This window comes from Carcharodon carcharias, chromosome 4, assembly GCF_017639515.1.
Source record: "Carcharodon carcharias isolate sCarCar2 chromosome 4, sCarCar2.pri, whole genome shotgun sequence".
Lineage (NCBI taxonomy): Eukaryota > Metazoa > Chordata > Chondrichthyes > Lamniformes > Lamnidae > Carcharodon > Carcharodon carcharias.
The window spans coordinates 63,059,741-63,073,589 of NC_054470.1; the positions used below are offsets into that span (position 1 = coordinate 63,059,741).

At 41.7% G+C, this 13,849-nt stretch overlaps 1 protein-coding gene across 3 annotated transcripts in view; it reads left to right on the forward strand.

Moving 5' to 3' along the window:
- Positions 1-13,849, forward strand: part of melk (maternal embryonic leucine zipper kinase) — a 121,708-nt gene that overhangs the window by 25,947 nt on the left and 81,912 nt on the right. For all 3 annotated transcript variants that reach the window (XM_041185412.1, XM_041185414.1, XM_041185413.1), the window contains exon 5: positions 9,496-9,639. In XM_041185412.1, coding sequence (XP_041041346.1) covers positions 9,496-9,639 — 144 coding nt within the window. The remainder of the gene's footprint in view (positions 1-9,495; positions 9,640-13,849) is intronic.

Sequence of the window (13,849 nt, forward strand, 5' to 3'; positions counted from 1 at the left end):
CTCCCTTGACAGTCAGAGCCTCCTTCAGCACTGCACCTCAGTCATATTGAGGTAGCTGCTTCGCCGCCTGTATACCCTGGCAGCAGGATAGTGTCATCTTCTGTGGCCCCTTGCACCTTGGACAACCTCTTGGCCTTGCGCCCCTTGTGCCTGCGCCTGGCCTCCCAAAAGTGGCTCCCCTGGAAGTCGATTGTCCAGTCCTGGCCTCTTCCTTATTCTATCCCTCCCTCCCTCCCTCCTCAGAGGAGCTGCCTCCAGTGGAGATGTCAGAATCCATACCCCCGGCTAAATGGAGGCCTCCGGAAAGCTGCAGGCCCAAGAAAGATTATTGTCTGCAGACTGGTTTCAAAGTACATAAAAAGCTCCTGGAAATCAATGTGAATTGCTAACGATCAAACAGGCAACTTTAAAACACTTTCTGTAATTAAAACTTCATGGAAAACACTAACAACCCCTCTGAGTCCACATATCCAACCAGTGCATGACTTTTGTTAAAAAATCTCCTACCCACCTGCCCGTTGGGCCCATGCACTGACCTGAAGTTCGCACGGGCCCCTCAAAACCCTGGACATTTGGCAAGTTAAGGGCCTTAACGAGGCCTTTAATTAATGGCAGGCACGCGTCCCGCTGCTGTGTGCGCCCGCCGACCGAAATATCGCGATGCTGCTCACTGACGTTGGGATGCTCGCGATGTCAGCACGCGACATTTTAAGTGCTGACGTGCGGGCTCCGCCACCTGTACATCAGCCAGAAAACTCTGCCCTATGCATATACAGTAAAATCAGAAATTGGGAAGTTGCTGTCCAAGTTGCCCTGCTCCTCCATGAGCTGCACTATGCTAGTACCTGGCTTTCAAATATGTAAAGGACGTGAATTTGCAATATTTACCCGTAAGTTGCCTGTTGGTCGAGCCAGAGAAAGTTAGTCCATTTCAAGTGTAAGTGAATTTTTAATGGTGTGTTAAGTCTAAATTGCTGCCAAAGAGCATCTCTGGCATTGAAGATTAACTTTAATAATTGTGGAGCCTTATTCCTTTAATTATTGCTGGAAATGTAAAGAAAAGTTTCCCTTTGCCTCTTATTTCTCACAATCCCATTTTTTTTCTTTTCTTTTTCTGTATGTGATTTTATATTGAACTAACTATTCTAACTTACACTTCCTGGTTTAGATTGTGTTTCAATGAGGATTCTTCAATCCATGAAAGGTATATGAATACAAATTGTTGCATTAACTGCTGGAAGAGAAGTTTGGTGTATGTGTTTGTGCACAGCACCGTCTTCCTAGAATAGCTGTATTCAGGTTTCAGCTAGGTAATATAAATTTAGTTCTACCTGGTCGAAACACAAACTCCAGCTATTGTCTCTGATCAGTAACTGTGATACAAATAGAGCATAAAATCATAAATGGAAATTAGAGGCAGAGTTTTCACCAACCTGGCCTGCAGGGAGCAGGTCGATCAGAAAGTCGGGGCAAACGTGCATCTTCCCCATGTCCTGGCCTTTCAGTACTCTGTAAGTTTCAATCAGATCCCCCCTCATCCTTCTAAACTCCATCGAGTATAGACCCAGAGTCCTCAAACGCTCCTCATATGTTAAGCCTTTCATTCCTGGGATCATTCTTGTGAACCTCTGGACCCTCTCCAGGACCAGCACATCCTTCCTGAGATACAGAGCCCAAAATTGCTCTCAATATTCTAAATGTGGTCTGACCAGAGCCTTATAAAGCCTCAGCAGCACATCCCTGCTTTTATATTCTAGTCCTCCCGAAATAAATGCCAACATTGCATTTGCCTTCCTAACTAACGACTCAACCTGCAAGTTAACCTTAAGAGAATCCTGGACTAGGACTCCCAAGTCCCTTTGCACTCCAGATTTCTGAATTCTCCCCATTTAGAAAATAGTCCATGCCTCTATTCTTCCTACCAAAGTGCATGCCCTCGTACTTCCTCACATTGTATTCCATCTGCCACTTCTTTGCCCATTCTCCTAACCTGTCCAAATCCTTCTGCAGCCTCCCCGCCTCCTCAATATTACCCGTCCCTCCACCTATCTTTCTATCATCTGCAAACTTAGCCAGGATGCCCTCAGTTCTTTCATCTAGATTATTGATGTATAAAGTGAAAAGTTGTGGTCCCAACACTGACCCCTGCGGAACTCCACTAGTCACCGGCTGCCATCCTGAGAAGGACCCCCTTATCCCCACTCTCTGCCTCCTGCCAGACAGCCAATCTTCTATCCATGCCAGTACCTTGCCTCTAACACCATGGGCTCTTATCCTACCGAGCAGCCTCCTGTGCGGCACCTTGTCAAAGGCCTTCTGGAAGTCCAAGTAGATAACATCCATTGAGTCTCCTTTGTCTAAACTACTCCTTACCTCCTCAAAGAATTCTAACAGATTTGTCAGGCATGACCTCCCCTTGATGAAACCATGCTGACTTCGCCCGATTTTTCCATGCACTTCCAAGTATTCTGAAATCTCATCCTTAATAATAAACTCTAAAATCTTACCAATGACCGACGTCAGGCTAATCGGCCTGTAATTTCCCGTCTTTTGCCTCACTCCCTTCTTAAACGGGGGGTTACATTAGCTATTTTCCAGTCCTCTGGGACCCTCCCTGACTCGAATGATTCCTGAAAGATCACCACTAACTCCTCCACTATCTCTTCAGCTATCTCCTTCAGAACTCTGGGGTGTAATCCATCTGGTCCAGGTGATTTATCCACCTTCAGACCTTTCAGTTTACCTAGCACCTTCTCCTTGGTAATGGCCACCATACTCACCTCTGCGCCCTGACTCTCTTGAAATTTGGGGATGTCACTTGTGTCTTCCACTGTGAAGACTGACGCAAAGTACCTATTCAGTTCCTCTGCCATTTCTTTGTTCCCCACTACTACTTCTCCAGCGTCATTTTCCAGCGGCCCATTGTCCACTTTTGCCTCTCTCTTACCCTTTTATATATCTAAAAAAGTCTTGCAATCTTCTTTTATATTACTAGCTAGTTTACCCTCATATTTAATCTTCTCCCTCCTTATTTCTTTTTTAGTTGTCTTCTGTTGGTCTTTGTAGGCTTCCCAATCCCCTGGCTGCCTACTGCTCTTCACCGCATTGTAAGCTTTCTCTTTACCATTTATGCTGTTCCTGACTTCCCTTGTCAGCCATGGTTGCCTCATCCTCCCTTTGGTATGCTTCTTCCTCCTAGGGATGAATTTTTGCTGTGTCTCCCAAATTACTCCCAGAAACTCCTGCCATTGCTGTTCCATTGTCTCTCTTGCTAGGCTCATCTCCCAGTCAATTCTGGCCAGCTCCTCCCTCATGCCTCTGCAGTTGCCTTTATTCAACTGTAATACCGTTACATCTGATTCCAGCTTTTTCCTTTTAAATTGCAGGGTAAATTCTATCATATTATGGTCACTTCCTTCTAAGGGTTCCTTCACCTTAAGCTCCCTTATCAAATCTGCCTCATTACACATCACTAAATCTAGAATTGCCTGTTCCCTAGTGGGCTCCAACACAAGCTGCTCCAAAAAGCCATCTCGTAGAATTCTACAAATTCCTTTTCTTGGGATCCACTACCAACCTGATTCTCCCAGTCTACCTGCATATTGAAATCCCCCATGATCGTTGTAACCTTGCCTTTCTTACACCAGGAGATAGAAAAGGTGCGTATCTTGTGCCCCACATACTGACTACTGTTCGGAGGCCAGTACATAACTCCCATTATGGCTTTTTTACCTTTGCTGTTCCTCAACTCTACCCACACAGATTCTACATCATCTGACCCCACATCATTTCTTGCTATCAATTTAATTTCATTTCTTATTAACAAAGCAACCTTCTGTGTGGGTTGTTGAGTAATACATTGACTCTGTCTTGGTTGCAACTGCCATTTATTGTGCAGTGTGGTGTGTCTGACCACAGTTTGCCTGTTAACTCACATGTACCTCATATTTACCCTGAATGTTAGAGTAAACGATAGACATTGTAAATTGCTTTATCTTTCTGACCTTGTAGAGTAAAGTTTAGTTTTGTTCAAAACCCATGGACTCTTGTGGCTTTATTACCTTAGCAGGTGTCTTGAATCTCAAACTTTGTCTATTTTAAACAAAATGTTATCGGTCTCTAACAGAATTTACCAAAAATGTGGGGGTCTGATCCAGGATCATTCTCCATGGCAACACCTCTAGCAATGAATCAGTACTCCTTTCTCATACAGTATAAAGTTATTGCTTCCCCCGACATTGGTATTCTTGCGATTGGCCTGTTGACTGCAAGACAAAAAGCTTCGACAAAATTTCTTTTTTCAGCAATACTCACGTTCTGTACTGTCAGACGGCTCACTACATTTCTTATGTTTATATGTTTTAACTTGGTGTCAAATTACCTTGACATGCTTGATGTAATCACTAAGTTGATAAAGGATTTCTGCCAGTGGTAGTGGTAAATTATTGCATCAAGGAGCAAAAATGTCTCTTAGCAGACAGAATTCTACAGTATTTTTAAAATCACTAAGCAAGCTTGTATGCCCTGAATATTATTCAGAAAAAAATTCTTTAAGTTGTGTCCAAACCATCCGTCACAAACAGTATTGTGATGCCTAGGATACTGCCTTTGAACTAAATGTGAGGAATTGTCAATCAAATAGATACCAAAACCTTACCTGTATCAATTATAATGGTATGAGAATCAATTAAGCACTTGGCATGCCTGCCTTCCTGGTTAAGACACACAGCAATCTTCGAGATAAGATTATAAATTGGTTCTATTACAGCGGTGATGGCAAGGAATTACCTTCAATTTATTGCTATCAGTTGTCGTATTGGCTAAACATATTTTGCAGGAATAAAGGCATGAACACATTGCCAAATTTGGTGTTTTAAATTTAGATTATATTCCCTAAATTTCAAAGATTAAGGGGTGATTGATCAAAGATTTCAAGATATTAATGGGAACTGATTGATGGGGTAGATAGAGTCCATTTCTGCTGTTTGGGAAGCCTAGTATGAACTGACATCGCCTAAAAGTTAGAGTCAGGCATTTCGGGAGTAAAGTTAGGAAACACTTCTACTTTTGAGTTTTAGATTATTTTATTAGAAATAAACCTCAGCACATTTAGCATTTTCAATTGCTTTTTGATGCTGCTTTTAGTGATCTGTTTCCCCCCCATCTCCTTGCTGTTCTAACTTATTCAGTTTTTTATTTTCTAAGGTGGTGTTGTAGGTTTTTACACTGAAGTGCATCATCTCTCATTTGTCCAGTTCAAGTAAATTTAACACTTGACCGCCTGTCTGAAAGTTTCCTAATGTTGCCTTGCATTATGAAGTCTTGTACATCAGTGTTAGCTATACCCCCAGTTTGGTATAATCTAATTTTGATATTGAATTATTTAATCCTAAATCCAGATCATGAATGTAAATTAGGAATAACAGTGGTCTTTCTGATCAACACAGATCTGTGTGGAAGCCACTTACTACCTTCTTCCAATCTGCTCTCCTATTTCTATTTTTAAATTGCTATTCATTCAACACTTTGTCCCCTGACATCACATGCCCCAATCTTTACCATTAGCCTACCATATCCACTGTGAAAATCTAGTCAATAATTCAATTGTTTTAGAATATAACTTTTAGTTTTAGGAATTAAAGTTTTAACTATAGATAAATGGCATCCGGCTCAAAAACTGGTAAACACCACTCTGATGTAAATGCAGCTCATACAAGCCTGGATTTATTACACTTAAAAGGTAGTCCGTGTTTATTCAATAAAGTTGGAATTGACAGTGGGAACATTTGAACAATGGATGACCTACCATTAAGCTTGTGGTAGAGCCAGAGGGTCTCCAATTACTCAATAAAATACTTAATTATGTATGTAGTTCCCAAATGAAAGGAGGTTATGGGCAGTTGGTCAACAAGACAGTTCCTAGATAGAGACAGAAATTCTAGAGAAAGGATGATAAACTACATTAACAATGTACACTATTCATTTGGGTTATGGGTTAGGCAGCAGCTTCCAAACCCACAACCGCTACCATCTGGAAGGACAAGGGCAGCAGATACATGGGAACACCACCAACTGGAAGTTCCCCTCCAAGCAGCTCACCACCCTGACTTGGAACTATATCACTGTTACTCCACCGTCATTGGGTCAAAATCCTGGAACTCTCTAACAGCACTGTGGGTGTACCTACACCACAGGGACTGTAGCAGTTCCAGAAGGCAGCTCACCACCATCTTCTCAAGGGAAATTAATGATGGGAAATAGATGCTGGCCTAGGCGTAAATGAATTTTAAAAATAGACCAGATTGTGTTGCAGGTCAAATGATTTGATTTACATACCTGTTTGAGGACATCCGAAAGCATGCCACGTTGCCATAGAGATGGGCTGTGGGGTCCAAGGTTCGTTTGTTTAGGAAAGCTCAGAAAGCAGGCAGTTGCAGTTTTGCTTTGATGTAGATGGCATCTCACTGATTTTAAGAGCCAACAGGAGGATGCTTAGTCAGGCCTGCACTTAGCAGAGAAAATACTAACTTTATTGTTCACTGTGTGGAATGTGGGTGGGGCTGAAGCTCCGTTTGAATTTCATGAGGGAAAAGCAGCTGGAAGATTTGCATAGCTTGTAGCTACAGTAGGAAATCTACAGTGGTCCTCCCAGAGCCTTGTGGCAGAAAGCAGTCAACAGAATTGGCGTGGAAAGCTTGAGGGTATCTGCTGGCAACCAGAACAAGGAGTTGAGGCATCTGCAGTCATGAGGTATAAATTAACAGTTGGAGTGTCACTTAGCCAAAAAACTAACAGAAGGATCCTCATAAAATCTTACTTCGGTGAATAGCTGGAACATTGAGGAGAATTAGTGAATTTTGGAGGGTTGTGGCATACCTTGTGGGTTGGTCCTTACAGAAGTGAATGAACCTTTAAGATTCTCGTAATATATAAGGGAATCCTTGGGAGGAAGTATTAAAATGGAATTGAGTTCATAACACAATTAATATTGCTTGCTTTGTTTAATTATGTACAATAACGTTTTTGTTTTTATTTAAAACTGTGAAATCGTGTTGTATTTTTGTAGTTAATTACGGCATTTTCAAATTTTTCTTTAAACATTAATGGTTCCTGACAGGATTGTGATATATCATAAGCGCCTTCTGGAAATCCCAAGTATATGACATCTTCTGTGTTATAGTCCCCATAGAGACCGATAGCTTTTTAAAATAAATTCCAACTTCTAGTGAATGGCTGAAAGGATCACACGATAAGATTTCAAGTTTTGAGACTTTTACTGTAACACACAAATTAAAAGCAACATAACTAAACACTACTTCAGTAGGCAACTTGTACTCTTAGCTACTGAAAAGGCTCCCAATGTAACATTTCAAACAACTGAAAATCTCCCTCCCTGTTTATACTTTACTCTGTCCTTAAGTGGACACCTCATTCTTAAGAAACCAGTCCAAAGTTATTCTCAGCTACCGAGGGCTTGTTGCCTTTCTTTCTCTTTTCTAGCTGGATGACTTCTAATCTCTGAACTGGCTTTCTCGGCGTGAGTTACCTTGGAGATTCCTCCATAAAGCTAGGTGAATCTTCCTGGTTCGTTTAAACCCTCAGGCCCTTTGTCTTTTCAGTCCGAGTGCAAGCTGCCTGTATCTTTTGGCGCTCTTGCTCTCTTCGTCACCCTGGCTTTCTGTCAGCAGAATTCAGAACAGGTCGCATGGTCCCCTTCATTCCTTCACTTTACCTAAAATTAAAGAGACAGTCCTGAAACATAGCCTTATGGAATCTTGCATTTGTAACATTTATATTATCCTGCTTTTTCTGTTTCACCTTCAAATAATTCTATCAAGTTAATTAGTAACAACAGTCTTTCAGAATCCATGCTGACTACTTCTTATTGTATTTCATGTCTGTAAGTGCTCTTTTTAAGATCATCCTTCAGTAAGTGTTGATTTCATAATCTACTTCACTAAAAACTGAGGCAAAGTAGCTATTCAATACTTCTGCCATTTCTCTACCATTGCCTGCGGATTTATCTTGCCTATCCTTTAGTGGTCATATTCAGATTTTCCATCTTATTTAGGTGTCTGTACAACACTTCCTTATTCCTTTCAATATCCCTTGATAATTTAAATTTTATAATTTCTCATTGCCGTTTGGATGTTTTTCTTTGTTATTTTCCTTTTGGTGACTATGTACCTATTTATGCTTTTCTTTCTTTTTGATACAATTTTTCCTCTAGCTCTTTATTCATCTACACTGCCCCATACTTAGCTTGCTTGTTTTTAACTTTTAATTGCATATGTTCTTCTTGAATTTCATTGATTACCTTTTTAAATATTTCCAACGGTTCTTCTGTCACAAGATTTTCTCCCAGTTTACCTTCAATTCCACCTTTGTTTCAAAGTTACATAGAAACAGGCCCTTCACCCCAAACAGTCTATGCCAGCATTCATGCAGCAATCGCATCTCTACCATTCCTTCCTCATTTAACTCTATCAGCAATGCTGCATGCATCTATTCCCTTTTCCCTCAGGCTTATCTAGCATCTCTTAAATACATTTGTACCAGGCACTTCAACTACTCCCTGTTCCTCCAGTTAAATTTTGGGAAGACATAAACCATTGTTTTCTGTTCCCACTTCAAACTCTCTTCCCTAACTACAGATTCCATCTCTTGGCCTGACAACTGCCTGAGACTGCCAGACTGTTTGCAACTTTTTCATCATATTTGATCCCAAGATCAGCTTCCGACCTCATTTATTCTATCCCCCGGGCCATCTACTTCCATTTCTGTAACACTGCCTGACTCTACCCTGCCTCAGCTCTACTGAAATCCTCATCCATGCCTTTGTTACTAGACTTGATTATTCCATTGCACTCCTGGCTGGCCTCCCATTTTCCACCCTTAGTAAACTTTTAATTCACCCAAAACTCTGCTCATTTCCAAACTCGCTCCAGATTGTGTGCACCCATAACCTTGTCATTGCTGGCTTACTTTAGCTCAAGATCCAGCAATGCTACAATTTTATAATTCTTATCCTTGTTTTTAAAATCCATGCATGGTCTTGCCTCTTCCTATCTCTGAAACCTCCTCCAGCCCTACAATCTTCAGCCATATCTGTTCCTTCTTGATCATCATCAATTTAATTGTTACATCATTAGCGTTTCTATTTACCTCTTAAGCCCGTCGGCTTTTCTTCTCCTTTACGATGCTACTTAAAACTGAGCTTTTGATCACCTGTGTAATATCTCCATATATTACTTGGTATTGAATTTTTATTGGTAATGATCCTGCAAAGTGTCTTGGGATGTTTTATAGAGTTAAAGGCTTTCCATAAATGCAATTTGTTGTTCTATTACCTGTAGTAAATCCAAATTTTATCAAAAGTTGATATGAAACAAATTGGATGTCAAATTGATATCTTTAATTTGAGAGTATTTAACTTTAATTTTTGCATGATCTCTTTTTAAAATTGTTCTTTATGCTGTACATTTTTTATTGCAGTATTGCCCTGGTGGAGAGTTGTTTGACTACATTATCGCGAAAGACCGACTATCGGAGGAAGAAGCTCGGATTTTTTTCCGTCAAATTGTATCTGCTGTGGCTTACGTTCACAGCCAGGGCTATGCTCACCGTGATCTTAAACCGGTATGTATTACCAGAAAGAGAATTATTTGTAATTTAGCCATGTACGTGATATTTGAAACAAGGGAAGTTAATGTATTATCAAACATTTTAAAACTTGCAGTGGAGAAAAGACTGCATTGATTCCCCATACTGCATTGGCTTTCTAAGCATCAGTGGACATTAAGGACAACCATTATGTGACTGGATTTGCATGTAGGCCAGGCTGAGTAACGGAAGGTATAATCGCTCCCACAAAGGCCAATAGTGAACCAATGGTTTTTTAAACAATTTCAATTTTCATGGATTTTTTTTTTCTGGTGCCAACCCACATATTAAGATTTATTCAAGTTAGTTTCTCACTTTTGAGATTAGAACGCCGGACATTGGGTAGCTATTCCAGTAGCATTACCGCTACATTACCACATCCTGGTTAACTTCTAAAGAGTTATAGCTGTAATAGCTTAAAAATCCATTGTAACTTGATTTACTTTTTCCTGCACCATAGCTTCAAGGTTGTTAAACATGAAGTTTTCATGTGATTATTGAAATCATCTGAGAAGACACTTGGTACTGAACACATCTGCTGCAAGTATATCTAATGACAGCTGGGCGGGTCTTTTATTATTGCTGAAAAACGAGACATGTCTAAGCTTTTCATCTTGCACTCATCAGGTCATTCACAAGAAGACCGCCAGTCTTTGGGATTGTATCAAACAGCATGTTCCAGCCACTGTTTGCAATGGGCAAGATACAGACCACACCCAACCAGCCCGTGCTTGCAAAACTCAAAAGTGTCCAACATTAGATCTTATTCCGCGATTGCACAACATTTGCTAAATAATCCTCAAAGTTACGCTGACAACCAATTTGAGATTGTCAGTTGGGCTCGCAGTGTGGCACATTTGCATGTACTGGAAGCTACATGTATTAATACACAGTGTCCTGTTCTTTGCAGACAGAAAAAACATGTATATTCATTGCCCCTGTTTCAGCTACACAAAAAAGTGACAGCCATTCGCTGACTCATTTCTCAGGGCAATGCTTTGACCAATCAGGGTCAAACTGCCTGGTTTAAATTTCAAACGATGCTTGGCAGTTAACTGTCAGTCACCATCATTTGGTGCATTGTCCATGGCAATGCCTCTTGCCAACAAATCACTTTCTTCACATACAGTATAAATTGTTATTTCCCCCCTTATGTTGGTATTTTTGTGAGTGTCCTGATGCTTACAAAATGAAAAGCTTAGATGTGTCTTTTTCAGCAATACTCATATTTTTTATTCTTTCATGGGATGTGAACAGCACTAGCAAGGCCAGCATATGTTACCCATCTCTAATGGCCCTTAAGAACAAGGTCATGAGCCACCTTATTAAACCACTGCAGTCCAGGTGGTGTAGATGCACCCACAATGCTGTTAGGAAGGAAGTTCCAGGATTTTGACCAAGTGACCGTGAAGGAACGGCAGTATGGTTCCAAGTCAGGATGGTGTGAGACATAGAGGGGAACTTGCAGGTGGCGGTGTTCCCATGCACCTGCTGCCCTTGTCCTAGGTGATAGATGTCACGGATTTGGAGCTTGTTGTGGAAGGAACCTTGAGTTGCTGCATGCATCTTGTAGATTATGCACACTACTGCCAATTGTGCATCTGGTGAGGAGGAAGTGAATGTTTAAGGTGGTGGACAGGGTGACTATCAAGCGGATTGCTTTGTCCTGTTTAGTGTTAAGCTTCTTGAGTGTTATTGGAGCTGCACTCCAGGCAAATGGGAAATACCTCTTCACACTCCTGACTCTGCCTTGTCAATGATGGACAGCTTTGGGGAGTCAAGGGTGAGTTACTCACTGCAGAACTCCCAAGCTCTGACCTCCTCTTGTAGCCACAATGTTTTTATGACTTGCCCAGTTTGGTTTCTGATAAATGCTAACCTTCAAGATTTTGAATGCGCGGGGCTTCAGTGACAGTAATGCCAAAGAACATCTAGGGGAGATGGTTACACTCTTGTTGGAGATTGTCATGCCGTGCACTTGTGTGGTAGCATGTTACTTGCCACTTATCAGCCCAAGACTGAAAGTTGTTTAGGTCTTGCTGCATTTGGACACAGAATTCATCAGTATCTGAGGAGTCTTGAATGGTACCGAACACTCTGCAATCATCAGTGAGCAATCCCCGATTCTGATCTTATGATGAGGAAAGGTCATTGAGCCAGCAGGAGATGATTGGGCCTTGGGTAGTACCTTGAGGAACTCCTGCAGCAATATCCAGGGGCTGAGATGATTGGCCTCCAACAACCTCAACCATCCTCCTTTGTGCTAAGTATGACTGCCAACTAATGAAGACATTTCCCTGCTTCCCATTGACTTCAATTTTTGTAGGGCTCCTTAATGCCACATTTGGTCAAGTGCTGCCTCAATTTCAAGGACAGTCATTTTTACCTTATCTGGAATTCAGCTCTTTTTCCATGTCTGGGCCAAGACTGTAATGATGTCTGGCAGAACCCAATCTAAGCATCAGCAAGCAGGTTATTCCTGAGTGAGCCACCTGACAGCACTATCGGCAACACCTTTTGTCAACTTATTGATGATTGAGAATAGACTGATAAGGCAGTAATTGGCCGGATTGGATTTTTTCTTTTTCTGGACAGGTCATACCTGAGGAATTTTCCATGTTGTTGGGTAGATGCTGATGTTGAACTTTACTGGAATAGCTTGGGGTTTGGCTAATCCTGGAGCACATGTTTTCAGTACTTAGCTGGGATGTTGTCAGGGACCATAGCCTTTGCTGGAGAGCTCTGATTATCCATTGGTTTTGGGATGCCTTTGCTATTATTGCATGAAGAATCTATTGCATAATGCTTCTGTTTAGCATACATGTACTCATGTTGTAGCTTCACCTTGTCACAATGCCCAAAGAATCTGAAGCCCTCCCTCCTGAACCATGCTTCAAGCCAAGCATTGATCCTTCTTATCTTCCTATTTCTACACCAGCTAGGGCATGGCACTGGGAGTAATCCAGAGATTACCCTCAATGTCCTACTTCTTAATTACTCCCTAACTCCTAAAAATCTGATCTTAGAGAGAGCAGATATTGAGGTCCAGTGTTGTTGGTACCAACGTTGACCACAGCTTCTGGCTCACTTCCTTCCCCCAGCAGAATATTCTGTATACTGTCCATGATGTCCTTCACTCTGGCACCAGGGAGGCAACATGCCACGCAGGACTCATAATGACAGTTACAGAAATGCCTGTCTGTACCCCTAACTATGGAATCTCCTGCTACAGTTTGCTGTTCCCTTCTGTACAGCAACTTACCCATTGGCGCCATGGTCTGGACTGTACTCCTTCAGGATATCATCACTCCCAGAAGCCTCTAATACTGAGTATCTGTTTGAGAGTCGCCCACACCCCGAAAACTCCTTTACTGACTGCCCCTTCCTATTCTTCCAGATGGCCACCCACCCATTATCCTGAACACTCACTGTCTGTGGGGTGACGACCTCTCGGAACATGTGATCCAGGAAACACTCATCCTCGCTGCTCCAAAGTGACTCCAGCCGCTTAAGCTCTGAAATCCTGAGTTCTGGCTGGAGACACTTCCTACACATTTAGTCCCCTAAGACACATGAAGTATCCTGAAGTTCCCACATGGCGCAGGAATTGGAAGCAACAGGACTCCGATGCCCATCCATAATGTATGAAAAAAACTCTCTTCACTCATTAACAATCTAGTTTGTGCCCTGTTTAAACTGTTAATTTTAATTAATACAGCTAGACCTGCTATGTGCATATACTCTTAATTCACTTACAGCTAACCCTAACACCTAATTTGAAACAAATATTCTAGTTTAGAGAGAGGGAAGAGAAAAATACTCAACAATCAATCACTTACTTTCATCCCGTTATGTCACACTTGATTTTCTTTAGAACGCAGTCAGTCACAGTCTCTCGCTGTCCTCTGCCAGGTCCACTCCTATATAGCTCTCTCCGGTCTTATGGCATCAGGTCAAAAATGGACAAGGAAAGCTCCTGATTGCCACCTACTACCCTCACTCATCTGATGAATCATTGCTCCTCTATGTTAAACACCACTTGGAAGAAGTTCTGACAGTAGCAAGAGCACAGAATGTACTCCCGGTTGGAGTCTTTAGTGTCCAACTCCAAAAGTGACTCGGTACACCACTACTGACTGAACTGAGCCCTGAAGGATGTAGCTGCCCAACTGGACCTGCGGCAGTG